At 42.6% G+C, this 22903-nt stretch overlaps 2 protein-coding genes across 2 annotated transcripts in view; both read right to left on the reverse strand.

The window, feature by feature from the left end:
• The window catches only part of ank2a (ankyrin 2a, neuronal), a 91279-nt gene extending 89351 nt beyond the window's left edge, over nt 1-1928 (reverse strand). Inside the window, exon 1 of the mRNA XM_085276982.1 lies at nt 1521-1928. Coding sequence (XP_085133108.1) covers nt 1521-1652 — 132 coding nt within the window. The 5' untranslated portion in view covers nt 1653-1928. The remainder of the gene's footprint in view (nt 1-1520) is intronic.
• Nucleotides 1929-7179: 5251 nt separating this feature from the next.
• hpf1 (histone PARylation factor 1) lies at nt 7180-22829 on the reverse strand. The gene is made up of 8 exons (XM_085276983.1): nt 22701-22829; nt 21678-21861; nt 20712-20898; nt 20402-20500; nt 12527-12680; nt 12084-12171; nt 10075-10247; nt 7180-9730 (listed from the first exon to the last, which is right to left on the reverse strand). Exons 1-8 carry the CDS (start codon nt 22737-22739, stop codon nt 9596-9598), a joined length of 1059 nt encoding a protein of 352 aa, XP_085133109.1. The 5' UTR covers nt 22740-22829; the 3' UTR covers nt 7180-9595.
• Nucleotides 22830-22903: the final 74 nt, after the last annotated feature.

The raw sequence follows: 22903 nt of genomic DNA on the forward strand, positions 1-22903 counted from the left end.
GGATATAGATATAGGGACTCTATATATTACTAGCATGTGTACTCATAAAAGTAAATCTAGAACTTAGTGATAAATAAACAGTACTGTTAGTCTGTAAGTCTTGAGCCATCCCCTCATTTCTTAATATTTTGTTTTCAAGGAGCCATACTTTCATGTAATTTTTAAAGTGGTCCTGGGCAATAGTTCTGCAGGCTTCCTGGAGGTTTTTCAGTGTTTTTCTTGGATATTGGCTTCTTTTTCCATCCAGTCCAGTCCTTATACCTGACCATTTTCATACAAATGTTTAAAAGGAATTTTTTTTTTTTTAGTATTAAGCCATTTAACAAAAACACTGAACTATAAAGCACTCAAACATAAGCAAAGTGCCTTACTATAACATGTTCTATTTCTTTACCTGAATCTACAAAAAATACCAATGACCAAACAGTTTGACACACATAAAATCCACCATGCAATACCATCTGCACAGCATCTGATTGGAAATGACTTCATTTTCCAGCATGACAAGGATCCCAAACACACTGACATACAGTATTTTACTGTATGCCAGTGTGTACACCTGGGTAGAATAACATACAATGGAAGAGAATCAATCCTGGATTGGCCTCCCCAGGGCCCAGACCTCAATTATTGAAATAGTGCGGATCTTGACAGAGAACAGAGCAAAAAGCAGCCAACGTCTAAAAACGAAGATTTGAATGTCCTTCATGAAGCCTGGAAAACTATTCCTGAAGACTACTTAGAAATGATCAGAAAGCTGCCTAAGAGAGTTCAGGCTTTATGGAAGAGTAAAGGTGCCCATGCCAAAATTGACATTCAAGCTCACTACCTCTGTCTGTTTGCATGTTTCAATAAATTGCTGAGCTTACTGTATTTCCCATCTTTTTAGTGAAATGTAAAGAAATGAGTGGAGACTTTTGCACAGCACTCTATGTGAGGTTGTTGCAGATATCACATACAGTGTATGCGTGTCATTTCAAGAGCTTGAGAGTCTCAGACACAAGTCTATGGACCTACAAATATTTGGAAAAAAAAAAAATCACATCTGAAGTTCAAACTAATCAAGCAAATATTCAGAACTATAAACAACTTGTAGTGTGTCATGATATGGCCGATCCAGACAGTAAACTTTCAGTGGTAAATGATAACATGTAAACATTCTTCACTGAAGCCCCTCGACCAGAGCAGACCTGGTGGTGTTTATTTTGACGGCCATAACAACTGGCACAGTTGGCCTGTTATCACACAATGCTGAAGCACGTCCCTCTACGTCGCTTATCAAAACAGATGGTTGAGGAGCTTTTCTATTATTAACAGCTAATTTAAACACAGTTTATGCAGCATCATAGGAAAATCTGTCTTCTCGGCAGCGCCGATGTGATAAAGCACGGCAACGCCTATGACCGCTCTGCCTAGGCGCACAGCATCATCAGCATCATCAGCATCAGCGCTTTGGACTGCTCGTTACACGGCTGACTGGGCCAGCTAGTGCAGAGAGCAGGCTGCGGACAGACACCCACCTGGCGTATACGGTTTTGGTGCAGCGGTGGTGGATTTCCATCCTCGAGGGACGTGCTGCTCGAAGAGGCCGTCTTTAAGTCACGGTTGGAGCCGCCGCCCCTGGAGTGACTTTCTTCGGGGCTACTTGACATTCCGTCTCGGGCTTGCTGCTTCTGCTGGAGGAGACACGGGGGTCCTTTACCCGACCCACTGTGGATTTCTGTGCACGCCTCAGCATCCACGGCGCCCGGCAGAGCCCGGGATCATTATGCGTCGTCAGAGAAAGTCTTTAATCAAGCTCGACAGAAGCTAATACAGCGATTCTTCCAGATGGTAAACCAAAACGAGCGCTCCCTCCTCTCAGGGATGCTCCCGGTGTGCTGCTATGGCCTGCGCGCGTGTTTGTGTGTATGGAAACGGGAACGCGCTTCAGATGCGCTTCCCCGAACCTCCGCAGGACCAGTGTTGCCTTCGTGGACAACCGGAAACCTCGACAGTAGACCTTGGCAGTGATGACCACCCTGAATGCGACCAGAAGTAGCCTCAGAGCACCTTTTAAAGGGGCGCACTGTGCGCAGACATTTTTTTTAAACACATCGCATCACTTAAAGCATACATTGTCACCATATAGTGCTTTACTGCATAGTAAAGCACTAATTCAAAACAAAACATTTACAATGAGACAATTCCCAGTGGCACTTGAATACACCGACGCCCTGTGCAGCAGTTTGCTTCAGAGATCAAAGTTCCCAGTATGGAGCATGTTGTCCCATGGTTGAATAAAAACTGTGAGATTACTTACACACTCATGTGAAATTAGACACTTTGGGTTGGGTTTAACTAATCTAATCTCCTTCTTCGTGTTCTTACGCCCCCGCCATGGCCTGGCCTTCTTCACTAGATGACAAATTTAATATAGGCTGACAGGGCAAAAATCAATAACAATGTCTTGGAGACATTTTAAAAAACAGACAGCATCTTGGGCAGAGGAGGGCCAAGTACGGGAAGAGATGTAAGAAATCATGTTAGCAAAATGTCATCGTTTGAGATGCAGTCTTCAGAGCCAGTAGGGCATAGAATAATATGCCCTAGGCCAAATCTATGAGTTTACAAAAAAGACAGAGGTAATTTTTTTTCTTTAAAACATGCGTGAAACAATTACTAGATAAGAACACCTTTTAGATGTGACTTAACCCTTTGTCAGAAATCAGCTCTAAAGAATGCAACTTTATTTAGTTAAATAAAGTAAATAAACTATGAATGGTTGCCAACACACATGCAATTTCTGAGTGAAGGGAATGGATGTGAGAAATGCCCTGGGCTCCAGCTGCCCAGGTCAGATGTCAGGTCAGCTCCACCCACTAATTACCTGGGGGATATGATACAGGCAACAAGGACAACAAGGGTGGCCGTCATACTGCAGTATTATTGTGTCTGTGCCTAACACAACCCCCCCCCAGCTCAGAATACTAATAAAATACTAGTATTATCAATGAGGAATAGAAAATAAATCAAATCAATTTTATTTATATAGCACTTTTAAAAAACAACAACTGTTGGCCAAAGTACTGTACAATAGAATAATCAGATAAATAAGATAAGAAAATAATAAGAATAAAATAATGACAGACTCATACAGAATAGTAATTTAAAAAAAAAAAAGCCAAAGAGTAAAAATGGGTCTTTAAACAAGTTTTAAAAGTATCTAGTGTTGGAGAGGTCCTGATATGTTTATTCCACAGTTTCGGGGTAGTCACAGCAAAAGCCCGATCTCCTCTGTGTTGTAATCTAGACCTAGGGACAGCTAGAAGCATTTGGTCCGCGGACCTCAAAGATCTCGCTGGAGTGTACCAATTTAAAAGATCAGAAAGATATATAGGAGCTAGTCCATCCAATGTTTTAAAAGTGTCAAGATTTTAAAATTAATTTGAAAACTTACTGGCAGCCAGTGTAGCGAGGCAAGTATATAGGGGATATGTGCTCTCACTTCCGCTTGCCAGTCAGAAGCCTTGCCACAGCATTTTGAACCAGCTGTAGTTGGCCAATAGATGACGAAGTAACACCAGAGTAGAGGCTGTTGCAGAAGTCAAGGCGAGATGAAATAAAGGCATGGGATGCTTTCTCAAAGTATCTGAAGCAGAGAAATGGCTTCACCTTTGCAAGTACGCGGAGTTGAAAGAAGCTGGTCTTGATCACATTATTTATCTGTTTATCGAATGTTAAATTACTATCAGAAACTTAGTTATTTACAAATAAATAACTGCAAAGTGGGGTGTGCGTAATTATTCAGCCCCCTCTGGTCTGAGTGCAGTCAGTTGCCCATAGACATTGCCTGATGAGTGCTAATGACTAAATAGAGTGCACCTGTGTGTAATCTAATGTCAGTACAAATACAGCTGCTCTGTGATGGCCTCAGAGGTTGTCTAAGCGAATATTGGGAGCAACAACACCATGAAGTCCAAAGAACACACCAGACAGGTCAGGGATAAAGTTATTGAGAAATTTAAAGCAGGCTTAGGCTACAAAAAGATTTCCCAATCCTTGAACATCTCACGGTGCACTGTTCAAGCGATCATTCAGAAATGGAAGGAGTATGGCACAACTGTAAACCTACCACGACAAGGCCGTCCACCTAAACTCACAGGCCGAACAAGGAGAGCGCTGATCAGAAATGCAGCCAAGAGGCTCATGGTGACTCTGGACGAGCTGCAGAGATCTACAGCTCAGGTGGGGGAATCTGTCCATAGGAAAACTATTAGTCGTGCGCTGCACAAAGTTGGCCTTTGTGGAAGAGTGGCAAAAAGAAAGCCATTGTTAACAGAAAACCATAAGAAGTCCCGTTTGCAGTTTGCACCAAGCCATGTGGGGGACACAGCAAACATGTGGAAGAAGGTGCTCTGGTCAGATGAGACCAAAATGCAAAACGCTATGTGCAGTGGAAAACTAACACTGCACATCACTCTGAACACACCATCCCCACTGTCAAATATGGTGGTGGCAGCATCATGCTCTGGGGGTGCTTCTCTTCAGCAGGGACAGGGAAGCTGGTCAGAGTTGATGGGAAGATGGATGGAGCCAAATACAGGGCAATCTTGGAAGAAAACCTCTTGGAGTCTGCAAAAGACTTGAGACTGGGGCGGAGGTTCACCTTCCAGCAGGACAACGACCCTAAACATAAAGCCAGGGCAACAATGGAATGGTTTAAAACAAAACATGTCCATGTGTTAGAATGGCCCAGTCAAAGTCCAGATCTAAATCCAATCGAGAATCTGTGGCAAGATCTAATCTGACTGAGCTGGAGCTGTTTTGCAAAGAAGAATTGGCAAAGATTTCAGTCTGTAGATGTGCAAAGCTGGTAGAGACATACCCTAAAAGACTGGCAGCTGTAATTGCAGCAAAAGGTGGTTCTACAAAGTATTGACTCAGGGGGCTGAATAATTACACACACACCACTTTGCAGTTTATTTGTAAAAAATGTTTGGAATCATGCATGATTTTTGTTCCACTTCTCACGTGTACACCACTTTGTATTGGTCTTTCACGTGGAATTCCAATAAAACTGATTCATGTTTGTGGCTGTAATGTGACAAAATGTGGAAAAGTTCAAGGGGACCAAATACTTTTGCAAGCCACTGTAAAATGGCGGAGTCTCCCGAGTCTGTAAAAGTTAAAAAGTCATTAGAAACTTTTAAAAAAATTAAAAGGTGCACAGTGGCTGTGGTTTCATGGTCAGAGTGAGGTACACTACATATTGCAGAGATTATTTTGAAGTTAAGCTGATGATGCTTAGATTAATTCACTGCAATCTACCTTCAGTCTGTTTAATTTTCTACCTAAGTGATTCAAGCTGAGTATATTATTTAGAACTAAAATTTCAACCAAAGTAAAGTTAGCATTCTCATTTATTGTCATTATTAAATTAACATAACAGTAGTAGAAACATCTTCCAAAGAGATACTTTTTACTTTCTTACTTTGCGCATGTTTCATGTTTCAGTCTATACTTTTTCATTGTTAGTTGAGTTAAGAAGGTGAATCCGTACTTCAACTTTTACAACAATCAGTACTTGTACTTAAGCACAGAATGTCTGTACTTTTGTCACCTCTGTGGCAAAAGACAATACACTTCCAGGGAGGAGGAAGTCTTAAGCAGCATACCATAACTGTTAGAAGATAATCACACGGATGACTTCATGTTCATAAATTCAACCTGAGATTTTATCACTTTTGCCACTGTTAACAGCCTTAGAAACAAATAACACAAACATGTGCGTGTACTGGAGCACACAACTGATGCTTTCTGCTACTTAAATAGCGCTACACCTCTAGGTATAGTCACATTCAATAAGTACTCTAGACTATGAGGCCTCCCCAAACCAGTTATAGGTCACAGCCCAGTACTCAGACAACCAATTCACAATATTAACACACAAAGGGAAGGGGTGGTGAGCTCTGTGCTCATGTGGTCTGTGCTTATGTGCTTCAGGACTGGTGCCATAACAGCAGAATTACACAGTCACTGCTCACTACACTTAGGTGCCATGTCCACTTGGTGCTGGCCTATCTATCTGCCTCGCAAGCTAACGGTAGCCAATGTTACCACTGAACAACCTCACCAACCACAAAGGCCAGAGCTATATCCTGGACAGCAGCCTCAAACTAGCAGAGGAGCTCATACCTTCTTTGCTCAGTTTGAGACCACCCCTCCCCCACTTCCCCTGCCACCCACCTCACCCAGCACACACCCTTCTCCCTCCAGGAACACGAGGTCATGAGGAGGCTGAGAGCAGTGAACCCCAGGCGACCTGCTGGCCCCGACAGCATCCCAGGGGCTGTGGTTAAAGTTGGTTGAACGAACTGTCAGGGATCCTCATCAGGCTATTCAACCTCTCCCTGACTCATGCCACTGTTCCCAACTGTCTGAAGGCCTCCACTATCATACCCATCCTCAGAAGACTGGTATAGACAGCCTCAAAGACTTCATGGAGGCTGTCTATGAGCCTGAGCCATCTGGAGAACAGGAAGGTGGACTAAAGCTTCAAAACCATAATCCCAGAAATCCTCACCACCAAACTGGACTATTTTCAGACTAAGTCAGTCCGACTTGGCCCCACCTCTCCCCCTCACTGTCACTGAGCACCACGGCTCCCCACAGGGCTGCGTTCTCAGCCCCCTTACTGTACACTCTCTACAGATACGAGTGTAAACCAACCCACCCAACCAAACATCATCATCAAGCATGCCAATGACACCACTGTGATATAGATCAGACAGTGTACGGGGCAGAGGTAGAGAACTGGTGCTGAGGAAATAACCTGAAGTTGAACATTCTTAAAACAGGCCCAGGGTAATTAAATCATTGGCTGCCCACACCCCAACCCTGCCCAACCACCTCACTAATCTGAGCCATGCTCTGAGTAACCCCCGCAACACTCAGGCCACTCATACATGGACTCTATTCAGATCAAGTCTTTACTTTGCATTAGTTCCAAGCACTTTGCAACTTGTTCTCTGTGTGCCTATTTTTGTATATATTTATCCTGTTTGCTATTTATTCCTGTCTACTATTTATATTTTCATCATCATCATCATTGTTTATTTATATAGCACTTTAAAAACACACAAGGCTGACCAAAGTGCTGAACAATAGAAACATAATAGATACCATAAGAATAATAAATACGATCAAATAAATAATATTTTATTGCACCACAGTTGGTGTGAAGCACCCAAAATTACATTATACATGTAAAATGACAATAAGCAGCAATATTCTGTTCAATCCTTTTCTAAAGGCAAGTCAAAAGAAATAACTAACCAAAATAAGTATACACAAGATGTGACCCCAAGAATACCAGGTGCAGCCTAACAAAGCAGTACAAACAAGCATTTGAAAACTTACTGGACCCGATTTTTGTGCAGACAAGCTCCCATTCGATGCAACCCGCTTTAAAAGAATAACAAAAACAGGGAGACCACACCTAATCTTAGGAGGCAGTGGAGTGGTTTAATGAAATAAAGTAGTGAAACCAGAGATTTGTATGGGTAGTTATCAGGACATCAGTGTGTATACAGTGTGTGTGTGAGTGCAAAGACAGCGTATAAGTGTGTGCAGGTGAAAACAAAAGCGAAACCAAATGGCCAGGCGGCCAGCCAGCTAGTCAGTCAGGCTTCTGGAGGAGGAAACATACAGGCAACAAGGAACACAAGGTCAGTCCCATCACATTCCTTTCACATTTAAACCCATTTGGACCATTATATGGACCATGAGTTTGTTTGTTTGTTTGCAGCCTCTGTGAACCAGCATTGTGCACTTTAAATCAAACAGTCAATATGTGGCGTAAGTACAGATTTTTGAGGGGGTTAAACAAAAAAAAAAAATTGAACTAAGCTCCCCCTGGAAACACACATTGTTTATAGACCGAAAAGCAAACTAAAATTATTATAACTATCAGGATTGTTTTTAGTGTCAGGATGGAAATCACTTGCAGCCAACGACATCGACCATGGACATTACTAAATATTGTTTCCTTCCTTGATCTGCTAGTCCTTTACTGCAGCAGTTCAGCTGCTGCTTTTTTGTGTGTCTCTCTGTGTTCAGTTTTGTAGTTAATAACTGAAAAGTTTCCTCTGTTACGTCAAGTTCAGGTGACTGAATGATCTATTGAAGAATATCCATTTTTCTTTCTTGAATAAACTGTAGCGATGCCTCTTTGGACTTCAAAATTGAACAACTGCTCAATACAAGTCCAAAAGTTGGAATCAGCTCCAGATCTTCCATCTGCTTAGTTTTTCAGGAATTAACAAATAAGGAAACACACCCTGTGCATTATATGTATGCCTCTAAAAATGGCTCTGATGGACAGGGGGCAAATTACAAAATCATGCTGGTGTCAAAATATTTACAAACTGTAAATATGTCTGTTTACAGTCTGACTGTAGGTCCTTAAATCCAAATTAATGAATGCTCATTCCAAAAAGAGTTTTTATAAGTCTAGTGTACCAATGAAGCTTCACGACAAGAAAAAACATCAAAGCAGGAAGACGACAATGACACAGCCACCATAACCTTTGTAATGCACTTTAGATTTTGAAGATGTAACATACTCAGTGTAAGCTTGCCCAATTATTGACAAGTGAAATAAATGTTTTGAAATGTCTTGAAACAAAACAGCAACAGAGCAGTCTGTGCAGTCATCCAAATTTTTAATAAAGGCTGCGTTACTGTGGATGCAACCATTCCAATGCAACCACATGGGCTTCTTGTTGCATATTACTCTGCTGTAAAACGTTTGTTTGTAGAAAGGCTCTTGATATAATAGAGGCTTAAATAAAATATATCCAAATACCAGCCATTTTATGAACTGCATCTAATCAGAAATGGGAAATGAATGAGGTGGCTCAGGCCTGGTTTTAGGGGGTTTTCTGGCGTTTCCAGTATGCTAAAACTGGAAACTTTCTTATTGTTACAGTTTTTCTCCTCATATCCTGAAAGACTAATGAAAAGACAGGAAAGGATCAATCCCTTTCTATATGCCAAAACATTCATCAACAGAAATGTCAGTTACCAAATACATCCTATGTACAGTATGGAAAATGACTCAATATATGAATGATGGGAAGTCGTTCCCAGAATCTTACCGTGCTGCTCATTTATGAACTCCCATACACAACACTGCCCTCTATTTCCACTCTATGGTATTACACCACCTTAAACGCATTGTTCCATCAGATTGCCTGCAGTCTGATCAACACCAGTCCACCTTGATGATCTAAACTCAAGGCAAAAATTATGATGACTGCACAATTCAACTGTAAAGTGAGGTGGACTTTGGCTCAGATTAGGCTGGACACAAAAATCAAACAGGTTAAAAAAAAGAAAAAGAAAAAAAAAGTAGAAATATATATTTAAAAAAAGCTTTATTGAACAGCTACCTTTTACAAACAAGACATCACTAAACTGTTTCCAGTTAGTGACAGCAGCACAAATCCACCAAAAATATCAGCAATGACAAACAACAGAAGACAAGAACACATGGTGGGAAAGCTTATAAAGAGCCAGAACAGAAATGTACTTCTGAATAATTTTTTTTGTTTTAATGTGGAGAGAGTTGGTCTATGTTGTCATGGATACGACTTGACAGATGGGTCTCCAAAATTTCCCCAAACAAGTTCCTTTTCAGTAAGTTGTAAGCCATGGGCAAAAGTTGCTTGATAACCTTGTGGAAGTACTGTAAGAGAGAGAGAGAAAATCAAAGAGAAATGATTTATATCCCCAAAAACCCAGTCCTTAAAAAGTTTTGAAAATTCAGTTCTTTGTATGGACCAAAGCATTAGTTCCCAACTTATGTTTATTCTATTTAACTTAAATGTATGTGCAACATTAAACCACTAATAGTTCTAGCATAGCCACTGTTGTGTTTTGTTTTAAATATGTCAAAGAATTAAAACTATCCCATTTTAAATAAGAAATAAGTCGAAAAGAAAAGTTATTTTTATTTCATAAGTCATCTCAGAAATCACATCAAATCCAAGAAAGATGATTGCTGAAGAAGCAGTGACTTAGTATACTCACATGAGATCCATAACAGAAGAGGTCTATTCCCAGTTCATAACCCATGCCATAATCGCACTCGTCATTAGCAAACTGAACAAATGTTATCATTTCCTGGATCGGTCCAAAAGCTTTGACGCGTTCTTCATCAGTCCGTGCTTCAACAATGGCTTTACAAATTTTCTTGAGACCAGCTGGGACACAAGGGAAAAAACAAATTTGTTAAGGAGCGGAGACAAAAAAAAAAAAAAAATCTCTGCAATCTCCAAAAGTTGATTCTGTTCATCTGGAGGTAGCGTTTTCAGTGGGAGAAACGTTTTGTCACTCATCCAAGTGACTTCTTCAGTCTCAGCTGACTGCAGGTTTCCCCAATCTTATAATCGTATGAGTTCCGGTCAATAGCATTGTCTCTTCACTTGCATCCCAGTCACGGAAGCGTTGGAGGTAGTTCGTAAGAGATTACAGGATGACCCCAACCTCAGCAACAGGACCACTCTCAGCACTAACCAAGTGTGTTTGCTGTTGGAACTGTATCTTCATTCCACCTATTTCACATACAAGGGTCAGTTCTACAGGCAGAAACATGGGTGTGCCATGGGCTCCCCAATTTCACCCATCGTGGCCAATTTGTACACGGAAGAAGTGGAAAAGAGGGCTTTGTTATCCTACCCTGGAACACCACCAAGTCATTGGTTCAGGTATGTGGATGACACCTGGATGAAAATCAAATCTCAGGACGTACCACAACTCACGGATCACATTAACTTGGTGGACCGACACATCAAATTTACCAGGGAGGATATGAAAAGTGGCAGGTTAGCCTTCTTAGACTGTGAGATTTCCATCAGTAATGGGGAACATCTAAAAGCTGAAACCTACGCATACAGATCAGTATTTAAGGTTTGACGCTCATCATCCACTGGAGCATAAACTGGTTGTCATCAGGACGCCAACACCATCCCCACAGACACAGCGGACAGGGAAGCAGAAGAACATCACATCAAGAAGGCCCTGAGTAAATGGGGTTATCCCAGCTGGACTTTTGTCAAAGCTGGAAAGGCGCCTAAAGAAAGTTCCAGCCGATCCAGGAGAGAAGGACAACCGCTGACTAAGCAAAAACCTGTAGTGATCCCATGTGTCAGGAGTTGAGACACATTTTTTCTAAACATCATGTCTCTGTGGCTTTTAAACCCCAAAACATGCTGCGCCAAAAATTGGTCCACCCCAAGGATCTGGTCGCTCGACACAAACAGAGTAACATAGTGTACGCTGTTAAGTGCCAGGAGGATTGCCAGGATTTATACATCAGGGAAACCAAACAACCTTTGGCAAAGCGGATGGCACAACACAGAAGAGCCACCTCATTAGACCAGGACTGCAGTATTCCCACCTACAGGGTGGACACTCTTTCAATGATGAGGATGTACACATCCTGGAAAGGGAAGAACGCTGGTTTGAGCGCAGAGTCAATGAGGCCATTTACATGAAAAGGGAAAGACCATCTCTGAATAGAGGAGGGTGCTTAAGGGTACATCTTTCGCCATCTTACAATGCTGTGATTGCAGCCATTCCCCAACTCTGTGTGAATGGTACTCATGGCCATTGATCAGTGATCTTTGATCAGTGGTTGTTGATCAATGGTCATGAGAATTTGCATAATCAAGATGAAGGAACTGACCTCCCAGTCCATTTTTCCTTCAGTGGGCTGGTTTCAGTGATTATGCAAATGTACTAGTTACAGTATAAGATTGGGGAAACTTGCAGTCAGTTGAGACTGAAGAAGTCACTTGGATGAGTGACGAAACGTTTCTCCCACTGAAAACGCTACATCCACATGAACAGAATCAACTTTTGGAGATTTACTTACCTGGATGATTGAGAATGCATCAAGACATCTCTGCAATCTATATAACCAGCTTATTTCACAGAAGCTAAATTCCTTTATCAAAATTTGTTTACCTCACCAATGAATAAACAAAAGACAAATGGAAAAAACTGGTGTTAAAACAACTTTAAATTTGTAAACTCACCATCTGTTTCTGGAAGTTCCCTGTATCCAACATCATTCTTGTCTACAGGTACAACAATGCCCGCGCCGTGGAATGTCTTTGTTACGACCTATAGTGTGTAAAAAGTTTTCAAGCATCAACTTTAAGAACACTTTTTTTTTTTCATATCTATACATTTAATGCTTTTCAAGCAGCATTACTGTCTTGTAAATGTGGAACAGTCAGAGCTACCAGAACTTTTTCTGTAAATGAAATTGGACTTGATCTTTTATTAAGATGTCTCGGGGATTAAATGTGTACATCAATGTCTTTAAAGAAGAAAGTGCAGTTTCACTCATCCGGTCCACTTAAGATCAAAGTCGGCTATATGCGACCCTAAATGCAAAATGAGTTTGACATCCCTGATTTAATGGGTATTACAAGAGAGGTCTTGGTAATTTTTTTTGTTGGCGTGTCCATTTTACCTTCTTGTCTCTCTGCTTCATGTCTTTGGTCTTCTGCTCCAGAGAAAAGCCCAGAGTCTGTGCTTTGTCTCTCAGCTTTGCCTCCAAGGTTTCCAATGCCTCATCCCCAGTTTTCTTACTGCCCCTCTCTTTCCTCTTCCTCAGCAGATACAGGCTGATGGAAGTAAGAACAGCAAATTACAAGACAAAAAGAAGTGATGACAGAAAATTTCATGCAGTAATGTACCTCCACTCTCACACATGAAATAAAAGGAGGAAGGACAAGAGGGCATATTATGAAAAGTTAAGGATCACCCAATTTGACTGTTTATTTCTGTAAGCATCAAGTTATTGATGGAATTTTAAGTGGCCAACAAACAAATAAACCACAACATTAAAGCCACCACTTTAATACTCTACAATTTCCCCTTGTGCTGAGACCACACCTCAGTGGGTCAGAGCTGTTGAGGGGTGGACTCAACACAAGACCTCAGAAGGCGTTTTGTGGTATCAAGCATCAACAGATTAGCACGACTTCCTTTAAGTCTCCATGCACTCGAGTTTTTTCCCAACACATTCAGATGCTCAATCAGGCAGACACAGAAACTCAGCAAGTCAACTTAAAACCTTAAAGCTTTTTTCATATTCCTCAAAACATTCCTGAACAGTTTTTGCAGTTAAATGTGGTGCATTATTCTACTATTGTTCCCATGAAAGTTTATTTGTGGTCTGAAGGTTTAGGTGGGTGATATGCATCAAAATAACAACATCCACATAAATATACTTTTAGTAATGTAAGAGTTCAGCAAAGGTACCCTGACTGATCTACAGCTACAAAACCCAAACACAACAGGATGCAACGCACTGATGATTCTTTCAACTTTCTGATAGTGCTGGATGATAAAACGATTACAATATTATTTCGAGAAAATTTTTTTTTAAGACCATGATAATAAATGTAGGCTTTACAATTTGATCAGACAGACAATACAAGTAGCTTGTTTAATAATAATAAATAAATAATAGCTTGTTTATATTATGCTAACGTAGCTGTGTCGCTAGCGGTCACACAGCACATCATTATATACCAGCTAGCCCAACTTCAGTAACCCTACAAACGTTACTGCTGTTTAGTTTTCTGTCTTCATTTATGCTGGAAGTGATAACAGAGCTGTACGTTTTAATTTGTTTCCAAAACCCCGCAGTCAGGACATGCTATATTGTATTTAGATAGAAGCTAGCGAGCTAACTCCCTGCTAACTTCTAACTCCTTTAAATGTCATAAATTCCGTTTTCATGGATGCCTGGATGTTAAACTCAATAGTTACACCTGGTAGAGCAGAACGCTGATCATTTTATTAAAGATGAAAGACTTTAGACAGTTTTTCAACTCTCAGTAATGCCATAGTGATCGTTTGATATATGGACCTGCAGCGGAGTTTAGACCCAGACACGGCTAGTGACGTCAGACTGAACAACCGGATAGCCTATCAGACAGTATTGTAGGGTTGGCATAACGCCACAGCAGTCAATCATAGTCAAATCAAATTCAAATTCAAATTTTATTTGTCACGTACACAGTCATACACAGTACGATATGTAGTGAAATGCTTGGACAACTGCTCGTGACCTAAAGAAAACAAAAAAAGGAAAGGCTATGAATAAGATAGGAAATAAATATGAAAAATTAAAAAGGGTAAATTTAACTAGGAAGGAATAAAATATAAATTAAGGTTAAAAATGAAATAACTGTACAACACAAATTAGAATGAAGGGTAAATTTAACTGGGAAGAATAAGATTAAATATATAAATTAAAGTTGAAAATAAAATAACTGTACAACAAAATACACAATACACAATATAGAACTATATAAGAATGTATGAAGAAATCTAAATATAAATAAATATATACACAATAACAGCAGCTGTACAAGTATTAACTGGAAATGAAGAATATAGTGACCAGTGTTGTGCAAAAACAATGTCCAGAAAGTCCAGTGTGTGTGTAAGAACCATATGTGTGGGTCAGTACTGTGTGGTGGTGTGATTGAGAGACCGTATCGCCTGCGGGAAGAAGCTCCTCCTCAGTCTCTCTGTGTTGGTCTTCAGGGAGCGGAATCGCTTTCCTGACCTCAACAGAGAGAACAGTCTGTTGTTGGGATGGCTGAGGTCCTTCACGATCTTCCTGGCCTTGGTCCGGCACCGCCTGCTGTAGATTGAGTGCAGGTCAGGGAGCTCGGAGCGGATGGTGCGCTCAGCTGACCGCACAACCCTCTGTAGAGCTCGTTTGTCCTGCATGGTGCTGTTCCCGAACCAGGTTAAGATGTTTCCCGCCAGGATGCTCTCTATGGTGCACGAGTAAAAGTTCCTGAGCACCTTGGAGGGTAGTTGGAAGTCTCTCAAGCGTCTGAGGTGGTAGAGACGCTGTCGGGCCTTTTTCACCACGGTGTTGATGTGACAGGACCATGACAGGTCCTGCGTGATGTGAACTCCGAGGTATTTGAAGCTGTCCACTCTCTCCACTGGGCACTCGTTGATGACGGGGGTCTGGTAGTTCCTCTCCTGCTTAGTGCTGAAGTCCACTATCAGCTCCTTTGTCTTACTGACGTTTAGAAGGAGGTTGTTCCTCTGGCACCAGTTCTCCAGATTCCTAATCTCCTTCACGTAGGCCGTCTCGTTGTTAACAGAGATCAGGCCCACCACGACGGTGTCGTCAGCAAACTTGATGATGGTGGTGGAGCTGGTAGTGGCCACACAGTCATATGTGTACAAAGAGTACAGCAGGGGGCTCAGAACACACCCCTGGGGGGCTCCAGTGCTGAGAGTGGTGGAGGCTGAGACATGTCCGCCCATCCTTACTGCCTGTGGTCTGCCAGTTAGGAAGTTGGAGATCCACTGACACATAGATGAGCTGAGTCCCAGATGCTCCAGCTTGGTGGTGAGTGTGGAGGGAATTATGGTATTAAATGCAGAGCTGTAGTCTATGAAGAGCATTTTAACATAATTCCCCCTTCTAGTGTCCAAGTGAGTGAGTGATGTGTGGAGGAGATGAGAGATGGCATCGTCTGTGGAACGATTTGGACGGTAAGCGAACTGTAGTGGGTCCAGTGTGACTGGTAGTGAAGAAATGATGAAGTCTCTGACCAGGCGTTCAAAGCACTTCATCACTACTGAGGTGAGGGCTACAGGGCGATAGTCATTGAGAGAAGCAGGGTGGGGTTTCTTCGGGACAGGAACAATGATGGACTCTTTGAAGCATGTGGGGATCACCGACTGAGATAAAGAGATGTTGAATATCTCAGTGAACACAGGAGCTAGCTGGTATGCGCAGTCTCTTAGGATACGACCTGGGATGCCGTCTGGTCCTGCTGCTTTCCTGGTGTTCACTCTCTTGAAGGCTCTCCTTACTTCATGCTCGGAGATGACGAGCACGTTTCCGGTGCTGGCAGTATCTTCCTGTCTGCAGCCGTTAGCGCCGCTAACACTAGCATTGTTGGAGACCTTAGCTGCAGCCTCGAAGCGTGCATAGAAAGTGTTCAGCTCGTCTGCCAAAGTCACGGCCGCGTTCGTCATACCGGTTGTTGGTGCTTTATAGTCCGTTATTGTCCTTAGTCCCCGCCACAGGCTCCTAGAGTCACTCTGTTGGAGTTGTGACTCTAGTTTCCTCCCGTAGCGCTGCTTCGCCTCTTTCACCGCCCTCCGCACGTTATATGACGCGGCTTTGTACGGGTCCATGTCCCCCGTCATGAGTCCCGTGTTGTAGGCAGCGGTGCGGGATCTCAGAGCGTCGCGGATGGTTTTATCCACCCACGGCTTCTGGTTGGGAAACGTTGTGATAGTCTTTGTCTCCACGGTATCATCCGCTAGTTTCCTGATGAATCCCACAACCGCTTCCGTAAACACGTTGACGTCATCGTCGGAGCTGTTTCTGAACATGCCCCAGTCTGCGTCATCGAGTGCGTCCTGTAACGCGGCCACCGATTGATCCGTCCAGCGCGCGACCTTCCTCTGAACCGGAACTTCCTGTTTCAGCCTTTGTTTGTATTTTGGCATGAGGAAGATGGCGGCGTGATCAGATTTGCCAAACGGGGGGCGGGATTGTGCCTTGTAGCCGTCCTTGACCGTAGTGTAGCAGTGGTCCAGTGTCCTTTCACCCCTGGTGGGGCAGGTGATGTGTTGATAAAAGTTCGGCGCTGCGCGTTTGAGGTTGGCGCTATTAAAGTCCCCCGTCACAATAAGCGCAGCGTCCCGGTGTTGTCTGGTGCTGTGTGAGTGCCTCATGCAGCTCGCATAAGGCGGTGACCGTGTCCGCTTGTGGTGGAATATAAACGGCACTTACAATGACCGATGTAAATTCCCGAGGTAGATAAAAAGGACGACACATGATGGACAGTAGTTCCAGATTTGGTGTGCAGGAGCGTGTGAGAGGAACAACGTTCGCACTGTTGCACCAGTTGTTGTTCACCATTAAACACACGCCGCCTCCCCTTGACTTCCCCGAGTCCCGTGTCCTGTCCATGCGGTGAACCGAGAAGAACTCGGCCGGCTGGATGGCGTGGTCCGGCACCGCTGGGTTCAGCCATGTCTCGGTGAAGCAGAGGAGATTGCAGTCCCGAATGTCTCTCTGGAACTTTATCCTGGCCCTGAGGTCGTCAAGCTTGTTCTCCAGTGACTGGACGTTGGCGAGCAGGATGCTAGGCAGAGGTGTGCGGTGTGCACGAGCTCTCAGCCTGTTCCTGACGCCGGCTCGCTTCCCTCTAGGCCGCCGCCGCTTCCCTTTGTTCTCCCTCGAGATCTCACTCGGCCAGCTCGGATCCGGAGTTAAAAACTTCGAATTGTGAGTACATTGTATACCAATAGAAACAAGAGTGTCACTGTCATACCTAATGTACCCAATGGTGATGATTTTGCCGATTTAGAAACGCTGAAAACTAACTTAAAAAACAAAGACAAAGAAAAAGTGGTCGGAGCAGTCGTGACGGCAGCCGACCTCACCGGCGCCATCTTAATCACTCACTGACGTCAGACTGAACAACCGGATAGCCTATCAGACAGTATTGTAGGGTTGGCATAACGCCACAGCAGTCAATCATAGTCAACATGTTTCCCATTCCCTCAGAAGACGAAAAAAATAATGTAAACATTACTTGCAAGGACTTGTGAAAAACATGTCAGGCAACTAAGATGTCCTTGTGAGCAGTAAATAAAGACGACGATTGTACCGCATTTTGATCCGGGACGTAATCTGCATGAAAACAAGCGCTCACTCTTCCTGCTCAACAAATGACAAGGGCGGAGCCTTATACCACGTGATACAGAAGCTGGCTGCTAAAATTAGCAGGGAAAAAACAACGGAGAGCACATGAGAAAGTGACAGGAGAAAATCCGTCCCGGTCAACCACCCAAACATCAATAACGGGAACCTTATACAGCGCTTCACGTCGAACTCCCGCAGGCACAAAGAAATTACGGAGGCTATCACTTATCACCTGACCAAAGATATGGCTTCCATCAACACTGTGCAAAACGAGGGATTTAGAAAAATGATCAACACCCTAGACAAACGCTACACAGTGCCGTCCTGCAACTATTTTTCTATTGTTGCACTACCTGCTCTATACCAGTGTTGCCAACTCCTCAGTAAGGAAAGTCGCTATTGGCTGTCCTAAAAGTCGCTAGAAGTCGTTAAATGACGTCATCGCCTAATTTGCATAATTGGTCATGCTAATATAACTGTAACCTACGTTGTTGGAGAGAGAAATAACATCATGGAAGAGACATAAAGTGAGTAAAGAACGTTCTAAATGCATTTAGAATTTATTTATAACTACAAATTAAATTTATTTGAGCAATTATTGTTTTTTTTTAATGTCACAATTCCAACCCTGTTCCTTTATCCGGGCTTGTACCGGCAAAAGTGACCCGAAATAGGCACTCTGGTGGAGTTACTGTGTGTGTGTGTGTGTGTGTATAAGTAGTTTTAAACCTCGTGATCCACAAAAAAGCACAACAGTAAAAGAAGAACTGACTGCGTTACAGTCAGTGCGAGAGCAGCGGCTTCGCTCATGCGCTATTCATTTGCAGTTCGGACGCACAGGTGTGAACATCTTCTGCCCTGATAGAAGCTGGGGGGGACTATTCTCCGCCCGTGAGCGCTTTGGAACGGGTGAGATGCCCACGGCAGCACCCGCTGCTTGTTGAGAGTAAAAGCGATACGCGCTTTCACTTCAAAAAGTCGTCATAAATAGGTCTCCAATAACACCAGAAAAAGTCGCCAGATTTGTCGCTAGTCGCTTTTTAGAAAAAAAGTCGCCAAGGGGGTCTGAAAACTCGCTAAATATAGCGACAAAGTCGCTAATGCTGGGCTTACACTGTGCGATTTTTGGCCCATTTTGAGCAGATTTTTGAGTCGTGCGACCGTTTTGGCGATCGGCCCGATTTTGGCCTTCATCGTGCGTCGTGTAGTATACGTGGGGTAACGAGAAGCGATTGACACCTCACGACCAGCTCCCGATCATCAATCGCTTGGTCGAGAGGATTTCAAACCTGTTTGAAATCCTCGCGACCGTCGTGAGGGTGTCACCGCAGTTTCTCACACTGCGCACGCGCAAACACAAATGTCAGCGAAAAAGACGGCGCAGCACGGCAGTGCAGCGTGTGATCTGGACACAAGCGATGGAGGCACAACTTGTAGAACTATGGCAAGCTCATCCGAGCCTTTTCGATGTGGCCTCACAAAATTATCACGACCACAACAACCGTGAAAATAGTTGGATCTACACTGCTGCTCAATCACAGCTGCCTGGTCAATGTTTTTCATTAGCAATTTAGCAAAGTTGATGGTGGTGTGTGTGTCTGTGTGAGTGAAAGACAGAGAGGGAGAGCGAGCAACAGAATTTCTCTTATAACCTTCATTTTATGGACGCACAGTGTGAGCACTCGGGTCGCATCAGAGCATCGGGCCGTATAGTGTGAGACCCTGCATCGTGACCTATGAACTTCTAACCCCTGCGAGTCAACCGTACAGTTTGAGCAGGAGCTGAATCGCGCGACTGAAAAAAATCGCAGTGTCTGCCCAGCTTAAGTTGGCAACACTGCTCTATACACGCAGTGTCGAGCAACGGTGGAGACGGAATTTCAAGCAGTACAACATTTTGCAGCAACAACAAAATGTGAGACATTTGTTGTTTTTATGTTTATTTATTGTTTTTATGTTCAGTCTCAACTGTTGCGAAGTTGATGTGCAGTTAATAAGTGCAATAAATATTTATACTGGAAAAGAAAATCGTGAGATAATCGTGATCTCAATTCTAAGCCAAAATAATCGTGATTCTCATTTTATGCAAAATCGTGCAGCCCTAAATAATACCATTCAAACAAGCATGATGGAATAGTGGAAAGTCCACGCAACAGGTTTTCCTACAAAGAGTCTTCTTGCTTAGCGTTAAATCTGTATCCCTGCCATCAGTTCACCAGAAACTGAAATTGTTCAGTAAAGAAAAAAAAAATTTGTGATTGTTTTTTTTTTTTTTAATCCATATTGCCCAGATCTACCTTCCAGTACAGCTGATACTAAGCTCTTCCTGATTTTCCTGAACATAAAAAAACAGTTTTCATTTCTCCTGCTTTGGAGGCTGTGACCTTGTTGCTTTTTCAGCATTTGTCCCCCTTCAGATCACTTTTAGAACCTGTTAAACAGTACATACCTAAACACTACATTTAAAAAAACAAAACAGTTTATTGTGAAATGTGATGTGGGAAATAAAACCACCACCATCAGTGGTCACTAATGCACAAGGACTTTTTTTGTTCTTGTGCCAAGAATTTGTTTCTTAAGCTGGAAGTTGGATTATATAAAGTGATATAAGGTGAGTTTGTGGTGGTTAACACTCACTGGACTGCAGCAAACACGTTGTCCCCCATCTGTGTTATAGTACAGCCCTTCTTGGCTTCATTTTCCCCAACAAACGAAGGGAGGGAGTCTGGAGTATCTCTGGCGGAACAATGAAATTCAGTAAAACAAAGCAACAACAAAATCAGAACCACTTGTGCTCATGTACATATTGTTATCACCATTTTCATATTATTACACACGATGCTCTCTATCTTCTCGGTAGAGCAAATGTTGGAAGCAGCCTTTGGTGGAAGCTACAAGATTCTAATAAAAGCCGATAGTCACACACTTCAGATCTTATGTTCTATACCTGTAGTAACCAATGTGATGCTGGCTGTTCTCACACCCTGCGAGTATGGTCTGAAACTCTGGTGGGTCATAAAAATATCGCCAGTGAAGGTGGAAGTTCGGCTGGGAATTCTTGGAGTTTTTGTGAGCTCCTGCCAAAATATCAAATGGTCCAACTAGCTGCAATCCCAGCGAGTCTTTCAGAGCACCTACAGAGAGTGACAATATATTGATACAGAAACGAGCTGACACAGAAGCATTACTTAAGTGCAAATTATTGATGAAATATTTTACTAAATAGACACACTGTTTTGTAGCACATATCTTATACACCACATAAGTATCTGAGATGGAGATTTTTCACTTAATGATAAAATGAATCATCTGCACTGCTCAAAAAAACCTTGATAAATGAAATAAACTTAAATCTGAGAACAAAACAACACTCAGTGGAAACAAATCATCCACTGTTTTAGGGCTGGATTCAAAAATAACAAAAAAAAAAAAAAAAAATCAAAGATAAAATTGTTCAGGTGTTCAGTATATTTGACATTTTATAGATGAAATGATCATTGACTGTCAGCTGCTGTACTCTACTGCAGTGTGTACACTACCACTCACCGCAGCACCTTCAAGAACATCTGCTTTTAGCTAGCTGTTACACTGGCCTTTAAAGCACCGTACAGTACTACAGTATTACAGACGTGATGCTTCTGTCTTCTACTGTGTCATCTGTTTCACACCTGTATTACAGCTCCTAAGTTCATTACAACGATTGAGCATCTAATAGCTAAAAAACAGGTTCTGAATTTCATGTTTAAGTATAATAGGAGATCTGTTCATTTTGAAGTCCTTAACCACCGACTGTCACGTGGAATTTTTTTTTGCTTTGAATTACCTCGTCTTTAATGTTCTATTAGACTGAAATACTAAGCAGTATTAAATTCAGCGGTTCCACCCTATGAAGTCTAGTACCACATCATCATACCACAGGGGTTGTCAGTGCAAAGCTCGCTGCAGAATTCCCAGAAGTGGTACAGATCTTCTGGCATTTGAAAACTGTATAACTGCATCAGCTCATCACGTTGCTCCGATTTCACTCCCGATGGCAGCACATCATTGGATTCTTCACTTCGAGCTTTCTTCACCTCTCCATTATTTGTGCCTTTTTCCTAAAGACATGAAAAGCAGGGGAACTCCTGAGCAATACTGCATAGTAAGTTGCCTATTTATGTATTATATCAAGCTCCAAATATCTCATTTTGATTCAGCAGGTTGACAGTAAAACATATCGTGGATACATTGAACCAACCACTATATTATTATAAAAAGAAGCCATCCATCCAAAAAAAAAAAAAATATCGATAAAGGTTATTCAAAACACTTCTATAATAATCATTGAGCATCATGGTCTCCACAGAAGTAGGTCAATATTTACTGCGTGAGAAATAATGCATCGACCTCGCATCAGCACTAGTGTACAATAAGTACAGCTGTGTCCACTGCCTTGGACTCTGTACCCTGCAGTGGCGTGTACAATACGAGTAGGGATCGAAATCTTTTCCAATAGTTGCTCGCAACCTTAGCAAAACGATATTATGGGGCCATTTATTGGTGTTTAATGGATAAAGGCACCAATCAATGAAGACACCCACAGTGCGCTTGCTGATGCCACACTACACAATCAGTGAATGGGAACGACGCACGGATATTTCCTAGCTAGCATAAAGGTCCAGTTATGGTGCAGTGCTTTCCATTTAATCAAAGCCCATGACCCCATTCAGGTATGTGCTGTTAGCATCGCTGAACAAGCTGCTTTGTGGGACCAGCCTGCAGAGCTGCTGCCATGTTGTCCACTGCTGCTCGGTCAGGCTGCTAAACACTTCTTCACACCGACTTTAACGGCAGCTGCTCTGCTGCACACAGAGCACGGCGTCTCGTTTGGTAAGGCTGCTGTTTTAAACGCATATTCCTGCACCAAACACAGCAGGTCAAAACAAAGCGTATTTACCTGAACGGCTTTGTGTTTTCTTTTTGCGCGCCCTGTCATTTTATCCCTCTTTTTCTCCGTTGAAGTCTTCTTCTGCCAGTCAGCGTCGAGCCGTCGGCAGCAACAGCGCCCTGTTTAAGAGCACCAGTGCCACCCACAGGCCTGGAATGCAAACGTCCATTCCCCTAAATAATCCAGGTAACAATAAAACAACGCTACTACTA

This window comes from Mchenga conophoros, linkage group LG6, assembly GCF_057382185.1.
Source record: "Mchenga conophoros isolate Kocher_MC1m ecotype Shallow Benthic linkage group LG6, M_conophoros_male_GT1.1, whole genome shotgun sequence".
NCBI classification, from domain to species: domain Eukaryota; kingdom Metazoa; phylum Chordata; class Actinopteri; order Cichliformes; family Cichlidae; genus Mchenga; species Mchenga conophoros.

What these genes read in the sequence shown, in the direction of transcription:
- hpf1 (XM_085276983.1), bottom strand. Translation starts at nt 22,739, where the DNA reads ATGACAGGGCGCGCAAAAAGAAAACACAAAGCCGTTCAG. An exon ending in GAAAACACAAAGCCGTTCAG is followed by an intron (nt 21,862 to 22,700) that starts GTAAATACGCTT and finishes TCATGTCTTTAG; the next exon opens with GAAAAAGGCACAAATAATGG. An exon ending in CATCACATTGGTTACTACAG is followed by an intron (nt 20,501 to 20,711) that starts GTATAGAACATA and finishes TTGTTCCGCCAG; the next exon opens with AGATACTCCAGACTCCCTCC.